Source organism: Antennarius striatus, chromosome 22 (assembly GCF_040054535.1).
Source record: "Antennarius striatus isolate MH-2024 chromosome 22, ASM4005453v1, whole genome shotgun sequence".
Lineage (NCBI taxonomy): Eukaryota > Metazoa > Chordata > Actinopteri > Lophiiformes > Antennariidae > Antennarius > Antennarius striatus.
The window spans coordinates 13,729,774-13,754,451 of record NC_090797.1 but is presented as its reverse complement, the minus strand read 5'-3'; the positions used below and the strand labels follow the sequence as shown (position 1 = coordinate 13,754,451).

Below are 24,678 nucleotides of genomic sequence, written 5' to 3'. Positions count from 1 at the left end.
ATAAGTGACGTATTGAGACAACAGCGGGTCACGTGTTCCTCCAGGACCTCAGGCTGATTCATTCTGGGCTGTTATTATCGCACTGAAACTTTCCATCCGCTGCCATCATATTATGATACCAACCGTCTGATCACAATGTAGTTGGTTTAAAGACAAAGAGGAATTTTTAAATATTTACTTGACAAACATGAATGCTAACAGAACATTCCATACTGTTGTAATGTTGACTAATGAAAAGAATGTCAATATTTAAGTGTTCTTATTGGCCATGACATTCATTCTGTTGTCACAACAGTCACTGAGCTACTCATTTGATGTATAACTGACATGTACAAACAGTGTACACACGTGATATTCAGTCGTCACTTTCACAACATTCTAAATCAAAGCGGATAAAGGTCAGAAATTTCTTTTACCAATCAGCCTTTAAGGTGTGGCGAATAAATAAAAGAAAAGAAATTATACAACCAGCATGAACACTGGCATTTTGCAGCTTTATTTATCTTCCAAGTTTGTAGGTTCTCCTTCTGTTTCCTCTTCTCCTTTAATACCCATATGATCGCTGCTTTTCCCAAAACATCAAATAAATTTAAATAAGCATATGAAAATGAAATGGATTACAATCTAACCTACAACACAAGATACACGATCCAGGCTAGAGGATTATTTCCTAGAAATTAAGACAATGTCTTCAAAAGGGTAAAGAAATATTATTTGGGACGTCAGAATCCATCGAGTCTCTTTCTTATCAACTCTTCTGGGTCAAATTTTTTTATGGTCGTTCATTAAAGGAAATGTTTCTTCAACTGCCGGTGGAACAAAGATCTGTTTTCTTCTGTCTATAAATAACCTGAACCTAATCCTCTGACAAACCGCAGGAATCTGTCTATTAAACGAATAACAATTTATCTGAGATTAACAACTGTAATCCCACAGACTCTTGTATTTCTGCTAAAACCTTGAAAGCTTCCGTTACACATAACTGATAGTCACACAAAAAACACCCCCCATCACTGAGGCAGCTAGTGTCTCCTTCCACCCACTGAGGAGCCTAGGGAACGGGGGCCCCTAACCCCGACGGGGCTGAGTCTGGTTACATCCTCTGATGTACAGTGAAACATGTAAGTGTTAACTTACCAGCTCAATGCCTTGTGGGAAAGGGCTGTCCTCCCAATCTTTCTCAGGAAACCGCTGGAGAATGCAACCTTGACCTTCGCCCTCCACTGCAGAGACACAGAGAGGGTCAGATGGAGAGGTTAGCCCAGAATTCACTGGCTTGTTGTCTCTTTTGAGTCTTTCTAAAACCTTTCCAGAAGACTGAAACTCACTCCTAATAGTAAAAAAAACAAAAACAAAACTCAAATCAAATATAAAATGACTTCATTTGGCTTTTACCGCTATCAAAGCCTTCAGAGGACCAGAGATCTAAAACTGGATTAAAAACCTTATTTAAATATTTTCATATTTGCCACTGCAGATATAAAGTGGTTGTACACCCACATAAAGAAGGTACACAAGCTGAAGACAAATCCAACATGCAGGCGCAATGCATTCTCTGGCATGGTCCATAAGAACCTACAATCAGTGCATACCTCGATGTTAACCGTCTGCACAGATAGAGAGCTCAGATCAGTTGATCTTATCAGATGCTGCAGGTATGTGAAGAGGGTGTTAACACATCTCGCTTGGAAACTACAACCAAAAAGAAAAAGAACCAATGCAGTCACAGACTGCAACATCCCACAACACCCCCAAATTCAAAATTTTACCCTGACCTACTTGCACAGGTCAAAAATCACAGCTAGTGCTCTAACCTACTTTCATAGATCAAAGCATTCGCTTTGATCTACAGTCATACTCACACTGGCCTTCTCCCTTGTCTTTCTATCTTATCCAGTTTCTGAGTGTGCAAAAGTCAAAATGTGACCTTGACCTAGTTTTCTCAAGGTCAAGATCATCATCTCATTTTCATCCCCTTTGCTGCCCGACTAATGTGCTTTTTGTTTCATCTTTCTATCTGCAACCGTTGCGAAGATATTTGGTGGACTAACGGACGGACGGACAAACTAACAAACGCTGACAATTACAATACATCACTGCTTTAGCGGGATCTAAAAAGACACTCATCCAAATCAGTTTGGCCTTTTAGAGCTTCTGGAGAGATTGACTGAACCAAACATTTAAGGTAGGGTCGTTTCCATCTCCGTGGAGGAGATAGTTTGGTTTGTTTGTCTGTCCATCAGTTGGATTTCACAGAAACTCCCTTGGTGGTTGGTCATGTGGCGGGAAATGTGGGTAACAAGGCAGATCCAGGAAGACGTCGTCAGTGAGATAACGATATCGTTCAAGCTTAAACTGGACAGATTAGCATCAAACTGGATGGAAGAATGTGCATCATCCCAGTGATGGAGTGGATCCACAGAAAGGGATGGATGCATGACTTTTGAAATGTTTGCTTGCCTTAGCAAGTCCCCATCTCACTCAGTTATCCAGGAAAATGACGCAACACTGTTGGGATGTGAAGTTCCACTAATGTTTTGTGGGCTAAACCTTCACCCAATTCACGGCCGGGAAGGATTTTTGTACTTGCAGCTGGTTAATGAGGTCATTTCCACTGTTGGACAGCGCCTGGCTCATCACAATGGCACAATGATGCAGCAAAGACGTACTTATGTAACCAACACATACTCGTCTTTCAGTTTAACTCAATCTGAAGTCCTGCAGGCTGCTTAATGGCAGCATTCATTCGCACAGAGAACACACTCATCCTCCCGATACAAAAAGATGTAAATTTAGTAGAAAACTGCACAAAACGAAGTATTATCCCCCGCTAAACAAATGAGACTTTTTCAACAGCATTTAGATTAGATCTGATGAGTTGGCAATACACTGCCTCAAGGGAAACAGCAGAGCCTGTGGGCCTTCACTGAGGGAAATAAAACACACACGGACACAATGCACAAACAGAAAGTAGGGCAGGTCCCGAAACACAACGAGATGAGTGAGTCCATCCCGTTCTTCGAGCCTTCTCATCAAGGAAGGTAGCTTCCTTTTTGTGTCGGACCAACCTGCTCTCAAGAGTTCTGGTATCACAAAAAAATCTATCAATTCAGTCATGTTTCAGTTCGACAGCTTGGGTGTTCTATTTTTAATTTCCCTCAAGCAATAAGAGAGAAAATGTTGAGCACAATGTTCGACAGCACATATAATCACAGGGTTAACATTAACTGAGATATATACAGTATATCTCCCCATCTATATATTTGAACAAGCGCACTTGAAAACGTCATGCTGTCACACTCTTTAACTCCACCCACTACCTGTTAATCAAACGCCCAACCAATCACGGCGCATCTGCCAGAAGGGATCACATGAACAGTATTGCGTTAGGCATCGGGCAGCGAGGCTTTTTGTGGCGGTTATGCCTTTCGTCCATATGACAACGCAGATATCCGGGGATGAAAACGTTTTTTGAAAACATCAGGTATGTGTTATCGTGTGGATGCTGTAATCAAAACTTGTTCCGTCTATACTCTATCTAATACTCTTTCTATCCATTTTGTACACACACAGTGTACTGCCATCACTAAAATATACACGTTTTGCAAACGTCCTTATTTTGTTGACAGTTTTATTCACAGGCCTTCTACAAAATGCCACACATGTCAAACTCATGCCACCTGATATGTTAGTATCCAGTAGATGTCGTACTAGAGCAAATGAAGCCTCATGAAGCTGCGAACCACAGGGAACTGATTGGGATGAAAAGCGTCAATGCTTCATGGGGCTTCATCTGCCCATCACTAACTATACATGGACTTCCCAGTTAACATAATTTCAGAGTGTCATAAGTGTTCCAACAATTTTCATGCTTTCGAGCAGAGTCCAAACAGCAGGAATGACACAGAAAACGGCAATGAATTCTGAGTGAAACTAGCTGGAGCACCAACAGTCTGTCCAGCTATGGTTTCCGTTTGGAATGGGACAATCAATGTATCCAAAACGCACCTCAAGCATTTGACAAAAACGCTCTTTAAGTAACTACATACAGTTCTGTTCATGTAGTCAGCTAACAGAACTACCACTTCTCTAAAATTTCCTTTCCACTTGCTCTTTTGACAGGTGCCTTTTCCTTTAACATTAGCTCCTTTCCCAGTCTCACCATTAGTTAGCTTTCTTTCTCCAGTTAGAAGGCTACCTGGAGAAAGAAAGTTGGCGTCACAATGCCTGCCTTGAGAAGTTGGGCGGGCTTCACAATGCCCGCACAGCGCAATCCATGATTTGCCAACACAAAGTCGTAACATCCCCATGTTGATTTTTGACTATGTTGGGTGTGCTCAGTAATACCAAGTCTGATATTACTGTTTTATCATGGAATTTCCATGGGTTCCCGCTACTATATATATATATATAAAAATGCAATTTACATACATGTAGATCAATTTACACAGCAAAGTGTTTAATAGGCTGTCATGACTTAAACATTACTAAAAAAAAGTGAACGTATCTCAGTTTGCTGCCAACGGGATAAGAACAAGTGACGTATCCTGTCCCCCTGGTTTACGATGATGAAATACCGCCTACAGTAGGCCACCACTGAAGCATGCCGGGACTTGATGTCACCGTCCCTCTACCCCTGCAGACATTTTGAAAGGCGGTGCACGTACTACCCTGTGAGACCTCGTGTAACAATACGTCACCAGAGGATGAGGACACATAAAGGTGGATCGCCCAGAGGTGGATCCAGTGACACCGTCAGCCAATAGCAAGGCAGGGTGGGGATCAATCATCCACTCCAACATCCTGGAGCTGGGGAATGAGAGTAGGAGTGACAAGCTCCCAACAGTCATTACGTCACAAAAAGCCTCAACTCAACCCAAATCCAGTTCACTGGGGAGGGTTTATGTAGAGACATGTCAGACACAAGGCTGGACACAAACACAATGTCGGTGTGCATGAACAATAAGATCCATTCAGCGTGAATAAACTCTGGAGGACTCCGATTGACCCAAAAATACAATTTCATGCAGAAATAAGATAACACAGAGCGAGACGATAACCGAGTCATGGTGAAACATGGCACACAGTTACTACTACCAACATAGAGCTAAAATACTTTGGTTACAGGAAAGCAAATTACAGAAAGATGCTTTGTACTTCATGTAGCTAAATCACAATGTACCAAACAGCTCAACAAACCATTTCTGATATCCACAGCAATAAACTTCAGCCTTTCTAATGTCCCTTTCATTGTGATCAGTTAAAAAATCCTTTCTTCTACGATTCATTTCTGGACAGATCAATTTCTTTAGATTTAAAATTAGCATAAAACAGACTTGGCATTCTCTTTGTGTAAAACAAGTGAGACAAAAACTTTTATCAGCGTTTGGCTAAAATTGCTCAAGTAGTTGAGGTCTTGTTTGGAGGAACATGACTGAAGTATGATTCACAAAAGACATTTGACGGACTCGCAGGTGGATCAATGCTCCAGCATGATTTACAGCGAGCAGAGCGCATTTAACGGAAGAACATTCCTTACTCAACTTTAAAGTACATTGTCAGCCTTGGACAACTGAAATAAAACAGTATGCAGTCTAATTTTTCCTTTAGCTACATTCTAAGCCAACAGGCAGAATGAAGCTGCCCTTATAAATAAACAATTCCAGTCTTGGGTTTCATTTCCACAGTCATTGTCACACTTAAAGTGTCTTATATCTTACAGCTTGAGAAAATTCACACCTATGATGAGAATCTCTGAAGGTTGGATCAAAATTTAACGACTAGCGATGAGCAGCTCTATACCGGCCCACGTTTCTGCTTGGTGTCAGACTGCCTTTGCATCCTCTTTACGATATCCGACAATGTATATCCTCAAACATGAAACTCAGGATATAACCATGGACGCTGCATGTAGGGTGTGCAATGTTGCATCTACTATCACTTGAGCAGTCAAATTAACCCTGGAGTAGCAAGACCGTCCTGCACGGGGAGAAATATTAATCTCTCTCCGCCAACTGAAGATTGCAAAACCAATTCATTCTGCAAGCACACAATGTAAAATAGAGAAAACTGACAACATTTTCAGAGAAACTAGGACTTTGAAGAAGACAAAAGTGGATCCAGGGATCCTCAATGAAGCACATTCTAAGCAAACAAAAATACACCTGTTGTCTTACTGTTGTTTTCTAATGTGTTCAGCTGTAACAAACTGTTACACTTTGTGGTTAAAAGACAACTAATTTTAATATATTGTTTGAATAAAAAATTTCTGGTTCAAGCCAAAAAGTAAAGGTTGAGCCCGATTCATCGTCAAAGCCAGAACCAGACGCACAGCTGCTCCGATACATTTTCACTGGTATTTCATTCGTGTGTCAGTTCTTGGATACACATTGTGATGTTAATATCTTCCCTCTCAGGGTACGACATGAAGCACCCTGTCCCTGCATCTGCAGCAAGAACAAAAACACTACAGGACAAAACTAGTTCTACTGGTAAAACTCTGGCAGACCTTTCCCCTCATTAAAAAGGCACAACCAAACAGAACTTCATTGACACTTCTATCGTGGGGTAAAACTGCATCACCAAAATTAAAAAAAGCAACTAAGTTAGACTGACCATTGGAATGTAAACCGATAGCCTAAAAGAACCACTGTTGACATCTTCAAGCACCTCTGAACGCCTTCTCCTTCTTTTCCTTTCGGCTTTTCCCTTCAGGGGTCGCCAGAGCGAATCAGTGTCCTCCATCTAACCCTGTCTTCTGCATCCTCTTCTCTCACACCAACTACCTTCATGTCCTCTTTCACTACATCCATAAACCTCCTCTTTGGTCTTACTCTTGGCCTCCTGCCTGGCAGTTCAAAACTCAGCATCCTTCTACCAATATATTCACTATCTCTCCTCCTGTGGACATGTCCAAACCATCTTCTCATTTCTGAACGCCTGACAAGAAGAAAACCCACCAAACACTCAAAGTACAACTGCTACTGTTCTCCTTTGTGCTTCGGTTCCGTTTATATATGACATGGTTTGGACGGAGGGAAAGAGCAGCCGTGAGTTCACAGCAAACACAATCAGCGAGTCACAGTCAGTGTACCGAGTTCCTACAGTTCCTACAGTACAACCAAAACGACACTGTCATGCAGACCCAACACATTGGGATTCTTCAAAAGATTCCTGGTTTACCAGGAAAAATAATTCACTGATCGCACAACATTCAGGGTTCATTTCAAACCAGTCTTTAAACTGTTTCATGTCAATGCAGACTGTCGTCTAATAGCTCTCTGAGTCATTTTCTGGTTGACTGTACATTTCCTTTTTGTTACCCGACTTCCATTTTCACAATTTCCTTCCATCAAGCCTCTGACCTGTTTTCTTTGACACTGCGGTTGGATTGGTGTGACGCAGTGAGGCTCCAATAATTAACTTCCTATACACCATCAATCAACGCTGAGGATCTAAAGTTAATGCAAAGACCACTCGTTTGGGAAGTCGGTACTACATGACTAACAATAGTTAACTGTCCTGATTCAGGTTCAAATCCTTTCTCAAGGACTTTCCAGATTAATTTTTTCCAAGTTTGGGACACAGATAAAGATTCACTCCTGTTGAAATGCTTTTACAAAACAAAACAAAAAAACGAAAACAGAAGATTATTTCCTGTGTTTCTATCTATTTAATGAGTCAGGTGGAAAAGAGAGAGACAAGCCAAGCAGCCTCCAACGCTGTGGAACATCTCCTCCGCCAAGGTTTGGTTTTCACCCATAAACACCACCTGGTCCAAAATTGGTCACCAGGATTACAACAAAACTTATTTTGAGATGCCAGGTCTTTCTTAAAGTTTACCAGAATTTGTTTGAAATACATGTGAATGAGGAAATGTGGGTCACAAGTAGTGCGTGTGTGTGTGTGTGTGTGTGTGTGTGTGTGTGTGTGTGTGTGTGTGTGTGTGTATGTGTGTGAGTGTGTGTGTTCGAGCTGCTGATGACTCCATACACAGATGACTGCTGGTAGAATGACACAGGATGTGAGAAGACTGACCGGTCATGTGATCCACGAGTGACGGCAGTCGGAGTTGAAAGTGTGCTTGTTGCTTCTCTGTGAGCTGAACCAGACCACAGCCGTTCATCTGCAGGCTTCTTACCCACAATGAAACGACACCGGCTGGTTTCCATGGGAGCAGCAGCAGCAGGCGGGACAGAAAAGCTTGGTTCGTTTTGTGGTTCCTTGCGTCTTTGTGTGTTTGCACAGTGTGTGTGTGCAGATTTGTGGCTGTGACATGTGCTGCTGCAAACTCACTCCTGCATAACGGTCTGCATTCAGTAGAAATGAAACAATGATGAACTGAATTAACAGCAGAGCTTTGTGCTCAAGGGGTCCAACTATTTCATGACGGCTTCCCGTCAGTAACTCAGTGCTGTAACTCAATTATTGCTGACATATAATAAGACTACAGCGAGCCAACATCCACAGCAGGAGCCACGTGGCAGGCTTGCAGCAACCTAACTTAAATACTGGTGAAGCCAACAAGGCCTCAACGGTCACACAACCAAACGATGTTAAGATAACGTTTAGAAAGCTCTCCGGGTGAGGACACGAAGAGTTACGACTTCACGCACCACACCCTATGACAGCACTTTCTCTGCTATCCACCCAGTTTGCCATTGCACACAGATTTCATCAGCACACAAACATGTGGGAGCTCACAGTTACAGGACAGGCGTGTAAGTACTGTAATGCTGTATGAAGCAGTGTGTGTGTGTGTGTGTGTGTGTCATTCTGATTGGAAGCAGCTATGGAATGAGGCTCCTTATTGGGTCACGACAGAAGAAGAAGAATCAACCTTCAATAGTCTCCCCCACAGGGGGATCAGCCCATCAATGAGTGATTCCAAGCATTTAAATACATGTGATCTTCATATTAAATGATAGTAAATATGATAATTTTGCATAAATATTAGTTCATGTTTTAAGCCAGCTGAGAAGCTGCCTTTTAGGAACCAAATAAAGGGGGAGGGGGTTAGTGTTCGGCAAAAACCATCGCCTTTCGGACGTTTTCTTTGTGTAAAAGCTCTTTAGCAACTCACATCCTTCCTGCGAAATCCACACACTCAAATACACACACACTCACACAAACACACACACCAACATCACTAGAACTCCCACGTCAATTAAGAAAGGCTTTCCAGGAGAGGAAGCAGCTTCAATGACTAAACATGTTTTAGGAAGGTTGGGTGTGCTCTTTTCAGCTTAAATCAAAATGTCACACAGTTGATTGATATTGAGAGTTTTAGTTCATCTCACTTCTGTTTCAGCTTCTGAATGTGGTCGCTTTTCCTCTGACCAGAGCCATCAAACACTCAGCAGACCGGAGAACACAAGTCAGCTATGTTCCAGTCATTGGGAAAAGGGTTTGTGAGTAAAAGATGCACAGGACTGAACTTCCGCTGAGGACGAACACACCTCGACTGGAGTCACTCACATCCTGGTCTTTAATACTATGTTAGTACGTGGGAACTGGCTGCAAGAAAACACAATATCCAGTATGGGTTTACCTCGACCAACGCCGTTAAAAATAACCTAAATTGACTTAACTCGTCTCAAGGCTAAACTGTAGATAACCATTCTCTGTTATGTGCTGTACTTTACTGATGACTTTATGTTTAATAATATTTGGTTGGTAAAATGACGTAAACTTGATTTTTATTTTTCTGTGTATTTTTTTTAAAACAATGAAAAGTCAAAACAAAGCATGGGTAATGCTGTATGTGATTTCATTCAAGTCCATGTGAATTCTGTGCCTCTACCTCATTGCCAAAGTGTGCCTTATAATAAAATATTTACATGTCATTTGTGTTGTGTTCTCACCTCATCAATAATTCAGGATTTAAAGCATTAGCCTCATTTAGCATGTTAATCTTGCTGGACAGAATTCTGTGCTGAGCTTTACTTCTTCTAACTTACTTTCATCTAATTTTTATGTACCGTAATTCCTTTGCGGTAAACCTCCACTGCTTTGTCCTCCAACTGCTCTCTGTCTGTTGCATTAATTCTGTTTGTAGTAATTGTCGGTGTTCGTCCGTCCGTTCTTTCGTCCGTTAGTCCACCAAATATCTTCACAACCGTTGCGGATAGAAAGATGAAACAAAAAGTGCATACTCTGGCAGCAAAGGGGATAAAAATGAGAAAACTAGGTCAAGGTCAAATTTCAACTTTTGTACACTAAAGAACCTGATAAGATAGAAAGACGAGGGAGAAGGCCAGTGTGAGTAAGACCATAGATCAAAGGTACTGCTTTGATCTATGAAAGTAGGTCAGGGTAAAATTTTCAATTCAGGGCTGTCGCGGGATGTTGCAGTCTCTGACTGCCTAATTTTATTTGAATCTGAAGTTCAACTTCAATTGAAACTGAAACATGCATCAGTAGTTGTGAATGGTAACCGGGGAATTGATCTGAATGTACGTCTGGCAAATCGCAAAATAACAATAATGTCTGCAGTAACACTGTCCTCTCACAGCATGATGGTTCTGGGTTCGAGTCCCGCTCTGTGCGGGGTTTGCATGTTCTCCCTGTGTCTGTGTGGGTTCTCTCCGGGCTCTCCAGCTTCCTCCCACCTCCAAAAACATGCGCTTCAGGCTAATTGGCCGTTCCCAATTAACCCGACCAAAAAAAATGGAAGAAGCGGGTATTTACAATATATGCACATGCAGAAAAACAACTACACACCACCTAATAAAAAACAAATACTTTAAGTCCTAATTTCCCAGTTTGGGATGCGTCTCTTGCATTCCCTTGGTGAGGCTGAAATGTTCTCATCTCATAAAGTTAATGATTAGAATGAAGCCTCATGAGACAATCACTGCTTCATCAGCCTGAATACCCCAAGCAAACCAGATTTAACCTTCATCTCTTCATAAATTTAGATTACATCAACTACATTTTAAAAAGTGACAGTGGAAAGTTTCTAAATTCAACTGTGAGTTAAAATAATCAGACAGCCAGCAGTGATGGGAGACGATAAGGGAGTAAATCCTGAGCTTCTCCTGAACCGTACGGTCAGGAAGACGCGGCAGGTTAACTTAACGTGAAATAAGCCTACAGCCTACAGCCAAGACAAAGCATTAGCTGCATCGCAGTCAATTCTATATGACAGTCACCTGATCACCAGCACATGGGCTTCAGGGGGGCGTGGTGCTGCCACCGTTCATTAGGAAGCAAGTGGACAAGGGGAGCACAATGAGGAACCCACGAAATGTCTTACATACATTTATTTGTTACACAAGAGGCTTTGATTTGTCAAAAAGAAACCACATGTAGTTGTGCCTAGAAGGCAACAACAGCTTTTAACATATCTTAATAAATCTATGTTCTCAGATGGGATGCACACCGCTGCTGGATCACAGCTGATCCTCCTGCACTCAGCAACACATTAGCGACTAAACCCGTGTCCCACCTCCTCCTTCACTACTATGTTCTAGAGCTAAGATGCAAATCAACCCAAAACTATTTTTTTCCGACCACAGCATGACTCACTGAGCTCATGTCCCCGGAAATGGCTTTTTGTTGCCTGGGCAACCGGTAGCCGTGAAACAGACGTGAGAATGTCTCACAACGACACAGCAACCAGACCAGCAGGACAAAAAACATGAGAGGCCTGCAGAGAGGTTAGGCTGGATCTATTTCTGACCTTTTGACCCCCCCCCAAAAAAAGTCGTTATTGTTCCTGCTCAGCACTTAAAGTGTTAATGTGACATTTATTTACTCACACAAAAAAATACATGTGCGAATCTGTGCTCGCTGGAAAGTTGTCCCTGTGCTAGAAGGACAAGACAAACATCATCTACATCCATGTCTTTGTTAAAAAAGGTTTGGGGTATTTTTCAAAAATGGTTCTAGCTGCAAACTAATATTTTACATATTGCAAAACTGTCTTGGGGCAATTTTTTAAAGAATTTTTTCTATCTTCACAGCATTTCAATCCGTCTGTTTTCTTACTGAAAGGGACACAAAAGGTAAAAAAAAAAAAAAAAAGACCAATATGCAGAATCAAAGTTATTCAATCAAACTAACATTTTGGTCGTATTTCCCACGACTGGTCGTTTGGAACAATCTGTACAATATTCAACACAGACCTCTCTGGGGGAGGGGACGGTCGATGTACTGTAACGACTGGGACAGTAAACCAGCTCTGAACCAATAACCATCCTTTATTTAGCACATTCAAACCAATCACCGTCTAAGCATAAGATTAGAGGAACCACAGTAATTATTTAGGAAGGAAATATCCTTCTCCCCCCCAAAAGATTTGACCTAGAGGTCGACTTAATGAAGACAAGACTTAATCTTCTCCCAGCAGCCACTGACACAGCGTCAGTGCTGCAGTCAGTTAAAAATCATAAAGAAAATTACAGTAAAATGATTCAAAGCTTTTTCAAAGATTGAAAACACAGCTGACCTTTATAGAACAGTTCCCTCCTTATATTTACATTGATTGTAAACTTAAAAAATATCTGTTTCTAAAACCCAATATTACTGTTTCCCACAAACAGACTAAACATCATATTCAATAAAGAAGCAGCGCTGTTGCCACAAAGCAAGGAGAGTTCTCGGTTCAAGTCCCGCGTTGTTCTCCCTGTGTCTGCGTGGGGAGAACATGTAATGAATGAATGAATGAAGAACATGTAATGAATGAAGGAGTGGCAAAAAACCCCCAAAAAACCCCTGCAATTTTAAATAAAAATTCAACATAAAGATGTGCGGAGACAAGCATGTTGAAGTCACCACATTAATCACTAATCCTTACAGTCTTTATCTCCAAATCAGAAGCGGGGTCGAGATCCCAACGACGGCTCCATGGAGCAACGCTGACTCAGTCTTTGCCCCTGAGAGGGACGGCAGACATTCCCTGAATTCCAGATAAACTATCAAATCATCAAGGAGAAGGGAATCCCAAGCACCCCCTCGAAAAACACACACACACACACACACACACACACACGCTTATAAAACAGCCATAAGTGTTTTTAGATTACTGTTGCTGAACTTCATCTCACTCCAGTCTTTTCAGTCTGTTTCACGCATCTTTGCATTAAAAGTGGATCCATGTGCTGCTGGGAACAAACTGCACAGGGAGCATTTCTCAATCTAAATCTGGGGCACACGACTGGCCCCGGAGCCCCCCCCCCCCGACCCCGGAGCCCCTCGTGCTGCATCGCATTTAGCAACAGACACAAACATGGAAAAAAATGCCACACACACACTGGGTTACCATTTGAGCATTCAGTATATGAGAGATGCATGTGTGTGTGATTGTGTGTGTGTGTGTGTCTGCCAACAGAAGAGGATTACAGTACAAGTGCAGTGTACGAACATGCATGTGTGCCTCTCACACACACACACACTCTCCTCTGTATCTCTGTGGTAGGAATGAGGGCAGTGTTGGGGCCCTGGGGCACCATCGTCTTCCTCATGAATAACAAGTATTCAGAACAGCAGACAGACTGCTGTGACACACACACACACACACACACACACACACACACACACACACACACACACGCACACACACACACACACACACACACACACAACTGACTCTGCTTGAGCAGGTCTGGAGTCCTGCAGTGACGTTTATCACACACAGATCCATCACTAGTCTGGTCAAATACCGATTCTAATACAGCACAGCAGAGATAAAAGGAACCAGTCACATCCCAAAACTACTCATTCAAAGTTCTGACACAGAACCTGAAGGTTATTGATCATCCTCTCATTCACCAAGGCAGCATTAATCAGTTAGTTTAGAAAGCAATGATTCTATTCATTATCCAATGATTAAATGAATAGAAACAGTGTGTGTCAAGTAATAGTAATAAACCAAAGCGAAAATAAAGTAGGCGTCTTAAACAAACAACTAATTATTCCTCTTTCAGAAAAACATTTAGTTTGTTTTAAAAACATTAAAGGATGTACAGTAATCCCTCGCTAATTCGCGCTTCAAAATGCACGACTTCACTTAATCACAGATTTTTAGTAGGTAGTCACGTGATACTGTGTGCACAATTCTATTGGCTGACGGCATGGAACGCAGCACACTTCCGTGCTTTAAAGAAATACTTTTCTTGAATACAAAAGTGCTTTAAACAGTCTATAAAAGTTTGGGAAAAGGTAATACAGATATAAGATGGTTTAATATCAGTATGGGGAGGGTTTCATAAATGTTTAAATTACTATAAAAAATGAAGTGTACCGCTTTATCGCGGAATTTCGTTTTCCACAGGTGGTTCTGGAACACATTGACCGTGAGTAACAAGGGATAACTGTACCTTTACACAGGTATAGGGGTGTGTATTTTATATATGTATATACATGTGTATGTATACTTACATATACATGTATATACATACATATAAACATAAGCAACTTTCTGTGGTTGCTTATTTCCTGCTACTGAAAACAGACGCTAACTCAGGACCACTAAATGACTGTCAGTAACTGAGTTACTCTGACTCTAAACACGGAGAACTACTGCTTAAATGTGATCATTTAAAGGATATCAACAAAGAACTGCTTCCATGATTCCAGCTTCATGACTGTTCGTGAACGAGTCCAGAGCTTCTCCCATCCTTCCAAACACACAAAGGCTTCTGAGGCCGGGCTGACTTTTGTTAAATGAGACGTCCCGGTCTGCACAGAATTTCCTGTTTATGTCAACGTCTGTTCCTGTCCAAACTCTTGCATCACAAACCATCTCTCCCAGAGCCGAGTCACACACTGACAGGTACAATTCATTGGTGTGAGTACTAGCAGAGAAGCAGAGGTAAAAGCAGGGTAGAAATAGTAAGATTACAGGTTGGAGACACACACCCTTGGTCTTCAAACAAAACCTACAAATGATGCAGTCCCTGAATTGAGACACAGGCGCTGACCAAAACCTCATCACACATGGGGGGGAAAAACAATACCATCCTAACACAGCAACGCCATGGAGACATCCAGCCAGCTGTCCCGATTGGTCGAAGGAAGCAGCTCGTGCCAAAACGCAGACACACCAGCATCAGTGCGGCACGGCCCCGGCCGTGACCCAGCGGCGCTCTGTCCCCGTCCCCCAATGAAAGGCAGATTGTGAAGGGGCTATTTCTGGAGGGCCAGAAAGGCTGCAGTCCTGCTCCGAGGCGACGGAGGAAGTGGCTGCCCACAGGCAGGCACTGCTGGCAGCATCACACACACTCCTGTCTCCTCCACTCCACACCACCAATCGCTCACTCTCAATTTGTCTCGCTTTCAAAAGGTCTCTGAATCTCTCTGAGCTGGGGGCATTCCTCCTCCTGCACCACACGGATTAGTCACAGCCCAGCCACAATAACAAACACTTGAGTTGATATGGTGTAAGCACCAGTAAGGATCACGTTTTACAGATGTCTAATAGTTCATCGGACCTCAGGGCACAATTATAGCCTTGATGTTTAAGACATCATCTACCGAACACAGACATCATCTACCGAACGTTCTGCATCACTTCCTGTCACCCCTCAATCGTCATCGTCACACGGCATCAAACACGGCTTCAGATGTGGAAGTAAGTGTGACGACCGACAAGGAAAAATCATGACATTGTGATTTCTAATATGGCTTCAAACACCCAGAAAAAATATGAGAGGAGTCACAGTACTGATGGACGGTGAACAAATTTGACTCTGATCATTATGCCGGGACAAAATAATCCATGTTGGAAACTATTATTGTTTAAATCAGAACCTATGCGTTCATGAATTGCGGTGAAAGTATAAGCTGCTTTTTCAGTACTTTGTTCAATTATCTACAGTTAAACTATGTCAGTCATCATTTTCTTAACTAAAGGTTAAATCTAAAAAGATTAGAGTAAGAATTGGTTCAGCAGCTGACAACCAACCCACACAAAAATCACTACCGTACGATAAAACTGTCAGGGTCCAAAGTTACAGCAACACACACACAGAAACAGCTGCCCGATCATGACAACACAACACGAAACAACACTGTTTGTGACAGACACAACCTGACATCAGTAAACACACCCCCTCCGCCCCCACCCCCCAGGCTTCGTCTGCCATACGTCCACTTCTTTGTGTCAACGCCGCATTAAGATGTTGTAAATGGTTGTGACTTGTCTGGGCTACAGGAAGTCTGTGTGTGTGTATGTGTGTGTGTGCGTGTGTGCGTGCGTGCATGTGTGTGCGTGGAGAAGAGGGTAGGCTTCAGTGTGTGTCCGAGTTGTCGCTCCAGCCTGATGCAGTACCCTAAAACTGCTCCGCCGGAGGCAAACAGATGGAGCTACAATGGAGCCTGTATGTTTGTGCCTGTGTGTAATTGTGTGTGTGTGTGTGGGTATGTGTGTGTGTGTGCGTCTACTCAGTTGCACTGCCTCACAAAATCGCACACACACAAACACACACACCCCTTTCTGGGGTTTGAGACACGCAGAGGGAGACAATCTGGACTCTCGCTCTAAACACGAGTCTCCCCCCGGGGTCCTCTCCCCCCGTTTCCTGTTTGGACTTCGGGCTGCCAGTCCATCGAGCTGTGGGTCCGAGGTGCAGCGGGAATTGCTGTCAAAACAGTGACACGCTGTGGAGTTTCTCAAGAGACCCCTTGAAAGAATGACCACACCCCAAAAACTCTGAACTCTTCAAACCCACAAGCAGCCATCTTGGTTCGATACAACGTCCACGCAGTGTGAGCAAAAGAGACAAAATAAAAGATATATATAGGATATATATAAGTGTCATTGGACATTTAAACATGAACCAGTATAAGAGAGAAAAATCTGCTCCGCCATCAGGATGTTCTGGGTGTAAACGCCCACCGGGTTTCTGTCGGAGACCGCGATCTCGATCGGCGATGATGTCAGAGCTGAAAACTTGTCAGCGACTAACGCATGCAGAACATTTCTGCGAGTGAAGCGGCGGCGCACACACACACACACACACACACACGTAGACAGGATGCACGAAGGATTAAACACTAGAGGAAGCACTCCTGCGCTTCAGAATTCCTGGTATTCTTCTGATCGAGGAGCGTTCATTCCTGTGTTTTCTTTAACAGTCAACTTAGTGAAAGCAGCACCGATGCTGGAAATATTCAAATACAACCAATTACTAACACATGCATGTACAAATATTTGAAAACCTAAAGTGTGAGACTATAAATCCACGCTTTCTCCCAGAGATGAACCGATACCGACAGATGTTCAGAGATTGTCGAGCCTGCTTTAGAAAGAAAACCCACATGCATAACATTTAAATCTTCTCCATCTTTTTTCAGGCTACATTCACAAATCACCATGGAAGTGTAGCATCATAATTACAAGAGGCCTTTTCATGTGTACACATTGGTCCCACGAAACAGCAGCTGTACACACTGATTCGTCTTTGCGCGGTCATCTACATCCCGCCCAAAAAAAAAAAAATTTTTATGAGACGATGAATGAATGAATGAATTAGTAGTTGACGCATGCATGATGTGTAGGAACAAATGATCAGCTGACAAACTGCGCCATCGTTGACATGTTGGTGGTGCCAGTGCTTTGTGTCACATGATTTGGGGTCAGACAGGTAACAGAAAGTTTAAAAACAAACAAACAAAAAAAGGAAAAAGAAGAAGGACTTGAGGAGAATGCATTTTGGAAATTAATGCAGACGGAGATGATGATGATGATGATAAAGAATGAAATTACCTCATTCCAGCAAACACAGAGGTCAAAGCCTCCACCTAGAAACTGGTGGCGAAACGTTGCTGCAAACAGTGAGGCAGCAGCAGTGGGCCAACCATCATCATCATCATCATCATCATCAGACCTAAGTGTTTGGTTTTACAAGGCATGGCGGTCTTGATCCATTAAAGCTATTGTGGCTTTAATGTCTGCTTCACAGATGCTTTTTACAGGCTCGCTCCGCATTGCGTTCGAGCAGGAAGCTGGGTTTCTGCAGCGTTGGCAGCGTCTACTTTATGACATCCTGTATTCACTCCCCCTATGTAAAAAAAAAAAAAAAAAAAAAAAGAAGAAGAAAAAAGTACGGCAAGATGCAAGAAGTGTGTTCATGCAATTGGAGAAGCGATGCAGGTTGTTCAAGCAATAAAGGCTTTTAACCACAGGAGGACTTGTGCAGCTACAGTTTGCGTCCTCTGAATAAATCATGGGCAGAAATCCACTCTGAGTAAAAGAGTCTTCCACGGCGTCCATCCGATGGGGGGGTGAATATTTCATGATCACACCACACCGATCTGGGCCAAAGCTGGGGGGGGGGGCTCAGATAACGGTCCAAAACACCCCAACAACACAAGGCGACCCAGCTCCGTCCGATGGGGGCTCAGGGAGGGGCGCAGCTATCTGGGTTAATCCACACAAAACTCACACAAACACAAGAATCCAGACCTCCACCGGGGGGGGGGGGGGCATCGGGTTCTCCTCTGGAAACATTTCCCCAACTTCAGTCCGACTGAAGACCCGCTGGGGGGGGGGGGGGGGGGGGGGGGGGTCGTGGCTTTGCTGTCCCAACCAACCGCTCAGGCTTCAGCAACCACAGTCCTGTCAACCCCCCCCCAGCCCCGATTCAGATTCTAGCTACGACAGGTGGGACGTTTGTGTGGGGGGGTGGGGATGGGGGTGGGGGGGTACAACAGGACAACATGCAGCCGAAACTGAAACGTTAAAATAAATCCGCCTTATGACAGAGCCAGCCCCCCCCCCCCACACACACACACACAGCTAGCGGGGCTAGCGTTAGCCTTTAGCAGATAAAGTTAGCCAAAGTTTGCTGTCAAGACAGCCATTCGTTTAGTTTGTGTAAAGTTAAAGATTTTTTTAGGATAAGGAGTGAAACGGAGTTGTGCATTCAGTGTTTACCCCCGCCAGAGTTGCAGTTTACCACCTGACAGACGAGCTTTTAAGTACACTAATCCCGTAAGGCCTACACGTCCTCGGCCTAGCGTATCCAGCTAACCGCTGGCAGCTACCGCTTGGATACGCCCAGCGCTGAGCGGCGGCCCGGCCCGTCCCCGCCTCCCCGGCTGCCTCCCCGTTTATTCACGGCTAGCTTAAGCTAGCAGGACAGGCTAACTCCGGCACCCACCTCGGTTGTCGAGGTCGTAACCGACCACTAAAAAGTAATCGGCGAGCCTGGCCATTTTTTCCAGCTCACGGCGTCAGGCCTTTCTTGCAAAATCCTCTTGTTTCAACGCCGACAATAATCCATTTAGGTCCTGCCGGCGACAGATACATCACTGGCGACAGTAGCATCCTTCCAGCTGCACCCCGCCGCCATACTGTCAAATCTGCCCTGACAGCGGAGGGCGGCGCGTCTGCGCGCTGAGGGACTTCAAGGGAGGGGCCGCTCGACAGGAATGTCCCATGTGAGGAGCCAAACCAGCCCGGGGGCCAAAAGTCTGACCCGAACGTATAATTAACCCAACGGGGCCGTGGGTGCCGTGGGGGCGTAGAAGGGGTGATGACTCCTGGAGCCCCAAACTATAGGGGACCCTAAACAAAAGTGAAGCCCAGAAGAACAACATTATTATTGGGGATTAAGGTGAGGTTTTCATTAGAGAAGAAAATGTTGATAATGTATGTAAATTCTGTCTTTCTATAGAGTTCCTTTTTATAAAGGTTATCAAAAATATTCCTTTTCATCTGAGAAATACTGCTGAAGGCACACTTTTTTAATTCAGATGTGCTGAAACCGTGATGCAAGTCTTTATTAACGGTAGTCCAGATCATTACTGCTTCCTTTTCTCTGATTTGTCTAAAAACATCAAAGAGAAAGTTGCAGATAGTTCAAAATGCTGGGAAGATTTGATTGAAACAGACAAAAAAGGATCATAATGTCAATCTGTGTGTGAAACTGTTTGATAAAGAAGAAGAAGATCCACTTAATTTTAAATTGATTACTAAATTTTTTAAATGTTTCTCACTGCATTAAATCTGTTCTTTTATTTAATGTGTAAATTATATCACTACGGTAATTTTCTTTCAAATCCTCCTCATGTGTTTCATAACAATAGTGATGAGACTGCTTTGTTCTCATGCTTCAAAACTATGGAATTTGCTATTAAAATAGCAAGCTCTATCTATAATTTAAAAAACATTTTTTCGATTTAAGAGTAATACTATAGTCTTTGTTTTTAAAATTCTTCTTTTTTTGTATTTCTTTGTAAAATTTAATTTGAGTATCTGTCTAGTTTTCACTTTTGTATCACAGTGTGCGAAGCACAATTTTGCTTGAGAATTGCATTGCAGTACCAGTTGGAAATAAAATGACTATAAAAATAATTTCATAGACTGACTAAACACACATTCACTTGTCGCTTAAATTAATGGATCTTCCTTTCACAGATTGAAGCATTAAAAATTGCTAATTAGGTATATCTGATTAAATTGATGATGGCATTAGTCAAAGTTATCCACATGAAATAAATCCCAGACTTCAATATTGATCTTTCTACTGCCTCGGCTATTTTCCCCACTGTTTCCTTCTGCTCCTTCTTCTAAAGTCAGAACACGTTCAGTAAGGAAAATTGAAACCATTACCAGAAAAACATTGAACTGGGGGAAACCTTGGCATGATGGTGTAGTGTCACTCAGATAAGACGTTAGTGGGATGTGAGGAAGGCGTGATGGTCCACATCCATGAGGTCCGTCCTTGGCTGTCAGCACTGTAACAGTCTCTAGAGAATTTGGACACTTCCTGCACTGTGACCTCTGACCTAAAGTGCTTATCGCTCACTTGTTGAAAACAATCCTGAGCTTAGGATGTCACATTTTTTCTTGAAGAGCTTTGTTTTCTTAACTCTCTGTTGTAATTTGTCTCTCTCTTTTCTCACAGAGCTATCTGAGACTTGCCCGAGCGAGTGAAGGACAACTCTTTGATAAACATGGCTCCTCCTGACAACACAAATCTATGTTCAATTCAGATAACACAGATCTCAAGCTTCACATTATTTTCAGGGGAGTCGCACTGAGGTCACTGCTGTGGTCTGTTTTTGTACAGTAGACGTTAACTGTATCTTAACCTTGAAACACACTTGATAATTTGCCAAGGAAGGCAGGCAGCTGGGGGGGAGAAAGAGACAAAGACAAGGGCAGCTTGTAAAGTAAAGTAAGTCTACAATCAAAAGTCTACAATCAAAACTGGAGGTTGCTATCATGTAGCTAACTACCTGTGAGACCACAGAAGTTTTATGGGGTCATTAAAGGCATCGCATCTATGACAGAAACAGATCTTCGCTCTTGTTCACAAAGCATACTTTTGGTTATTGCTCCAGGAAATTCAGAGGTTACAACACTGGAATTATGCAACCGTGTTTTAGAATGTGCATCTTTTAAAAAAAATATTTTTAGATCACATGTGTGAGAAATATCTTGTTCAAAAAAGTGTGGACAAATCAATAATGTTCATTTGCCATAGAGCTTCTTTGTGCAGTAATCCTAACTCCAGCCAAAAAAATCCCAATACCAAAGGAATCAGAGGGATTCCAACCCTAAGACAGATTTTAGCTGGTTTGACCTACAAAAATATTTGAAGCACAAGTTGAAAATGACCCAAACTTAGTAAACCAATTTAATGAATACGAATGTGTTGCATCTTTGCAGTTTGACAATTCTCTTGTCACATTTTCTGAAGTTTTAATGTTACAAACCGAGAAGATGATGAAGAAACAAGGCGAGTGACTTGCATCTGATTCAAATATGCAACCCAATCAGAGCCACTCTACGCAGGATGTAACAGTCACATGATTTCCTGTAGACTGAGCATCAGCCAGGAAGTGGTTGGAAGCCCTCTTGCACATCACAGCTCTTCCAGTACTAATTAACTTTTCAGCTCAGGTGAAGCATAGCACATGAAAACACTTCACTAAGTACGTGTTATGATCATCAGTTCATCACAAGCTGAGAGAGGTGGATGCTCAAACTACTAGATGGATACATATACTTTATTTATCCCAAACTGGGAAACATCAGTGTTTTATTGTGATTACTGACAGCATGGCCACATACAACAACACACACATACACACACACACACACACACACACACACACACACACACACACACACACACACACACACACACACACACACACACACACACACACACACACACTGTAACTGGAGCTCAGTTGTTTCTACATGTAGTGTACAGTAAACTGCTCGGTAGCCAATGTGTTTTTATTCATAACAGCCAAGACTCTGACCACAGCATCTGTTAGTTACGACTCTTCTGCCATTAAACAAGAAGTGTTGTGTTGTAACTTTAATTGCAAAAAGCTGTAACGTTAAATCTACGATTTTATAATGCTTTAAAGAAGTTAAAAAAGCTTTTTTTAAAAACAAAAACAGCACAGACTGGGATAGGCTCGTTGCCCGATGTTGCGCTGCTGTATGAGATTTAGATGCTACACTTCGCTTCAACTAGATGAATCTTTCAATTGAATGACCTCATCTTGCAATCACCACACTCCATCCATCCATCCATCTATCCATCCATCCATCCATCCATCCATCCATCCATCCATCCATCCATCCATCCATCCAGCTTCCTCCGGGGACGAGAGGTGGGTACAACCTGGATGCATCGCCAACGCATCACAACACCACCAAGAAGACAAACACCTATGATCAATTTGGAGTGATCAGTTCACATAAATTGCATGTTTTTGGAGGAAGCTGGAGAACCTGGAGATAACCCACACAGACACGGAACACAAAGGAATCAAACCCAGAACCTTCTTGCTGTGTGGCGAACCGCACTTGATGCAGCTAGTTGCTGTCATTCTGTTGTTTAAACACAAATATGGCATAACCTTATTGCGGCATCCATGTTCACAAAATGTCTACATATAAAAAAACATGTTTTTCAATCAATCAAATAGTCAGGATATTTAGAAATATCTCAGAATGGAGGCAAACAAATCCACATGAACTATTGGTTTATGCAAAGTGTTAATCCATCATGGTCTACACTTGAATTACACCCATATATGGCCGTTTAATCTATTAATGAAGCCATGGAGACAAGGCCCTGTCAGGGTACGCTCACCACCACTTGAGGGATGGGGTTGAGGTCAATGGTTGGAACAGGCAGGTCCCGGTCCTCCACAACAAACTGGGTAAAGCGTTTCCTAATGGGCCTGGATTTGTGCAGAAGGACACCTTCCAGAAATGCCTTTTTACAAATCATCCCTGCAAATGTGGCTCTGTTATCAGCCGCTATTGTCCTTCAGCACCATCTTTCCCACACTAAAATCCCAATTTCCCTTCCCAAACTGGCATAACACTGTCACGTTACTTCCCTCCTCCCACACACACAACTACACTAGTGAGCAGTCAAGCTGAGAGGGTAAAACCCTAAAATGAATGCGGCTGTACACGATTACAGAAAAAAAGCTAAATAAATGAAGTTTTTTGAGGTGACAAGGATGATGAGCACAACACCAGAGTAAAAAAATAAGAATGAAAGAATTACTTCACACTGACTCTTTGTAAGGATGTGACGTTGGCTTGTGTGTTTGTATTAAAATACAACAATGGCATAAATGTGTTTTTTAGTCGTAATATGTGGATAAATTAATTTTTGCTTTGTGTCTTGGAGGTGGTATCATCACCCTTTTCATCTTTTCTGCTGCAGAGGTCTGTTGATGAAACACGAGGTTCACTAGAGGGCAGCAATCAGTAGATGACCAGTTGGTGCCTCATGATGGAGAGGAATCACATGTTGACTTAGCTTCAGCCCAAACCCCTTAAAACAGAAAGCACAGTGCAAGTATCAGCAAATGTACTGCAGTCAGTTCAGAAAAGCTCCCGTTCATGGGAGGTGGAGGGTGTGCTGAAGGTGTGGTCCCACTTAAATAAACTGGTAAAACCAGGAGTAAAAGTCTGACACGTTGGTGTTAAATGTGTCTTTAATAGGGAGCAGGAGATAATGTGTTCCAATATTTGTGGCCATGCATCCAGACCAGAAATGGCAAGGAAAGAAAAGTATTTCCTTTAATAAGAAGAGGAAGCAGATGTTCAGTGACAGGAGCTGTAGATCCTCCTCAGACCTTCAGGTGAAGGTGTTTGTGTGTGAAAGTCCTTCAGCTCAGCCGCCACAGATTGCTTCACCTTTGCTGGGAGGATTCACTGGTTTAGTAAACCAAGCAGGGACGCTTGTGTCACGCTTCAGACGGAAGCCAAAAGCACAACAGGAGTGTAGAACTGAAATCCACATTTAATTCAAAACAGTACGTCATCAATCCAAGAAAGGCAAACAAATCAGATGAGGAGCAGGCAACAGGCAGAGTCGGTAGATTTTCAGGCAGAGAACATGAATGCTGGAAAGTAGAACCGTCACTAGCAACCTGGAGACTGATGGAGCGATGGGTTACAGGTGGCTGAGACACGGGTGACTTAGACACAGGTGACTGAGACACAGGTGGCTGAGACACAGGTGACTGAGACACGGGTGACTGAGACACGGGTGACTGAGACACAGGTGACTGAGACACAGGTGGTTGAGACACAGGTGACTGACACACGGGTTACTGAGACACGGGTGACTGAGACACGGGTTACTGAGACACAGGTGACTGAGACAAATGTGACTGAGACACAGGTGGCTGAGACACAGGTGACTGAGACATAGGTGACTGAGACACAGGTGACTGAGA

General features: G+C 42.9%; 1 protein-coding gene across 4 annotated transcripts in view; it reads right to left on the bottom strand.

Annotated features, from left to right (window-relative positions):
- Window positions 1-19,302, bottom strand: part of sbf1 (SET binding factor 1) — a 43,828-nt gene extending 24,526 nt beyond the window's left edge. For all 4 annotated transcript variants that reach the window (XM_068307167.1, XM_068307169.1, XM_068307168.1 and 1 more), the window contains exons 1-2: window positions 19,107-19,302; window positions 1,138-1,223 (exon numbers count right to left, since the gene is read on the bottom strand). In XM_068307167.1, coding sequence (XP_068163268.1) covers window positions 1,138-1,223; window positions 19,107-19,161 — 141 coding nt within the window. In that variant the 5' untranslated portion in view covers window positions 19,162-19,302. The remainder of the gene's footprint in view (window positions 1-1,137; window positions 1,224-19,106) is intronic.
- Between the last annotated feature and the right edge of the window lie 5,376 nt (window positions 19,303-24,678).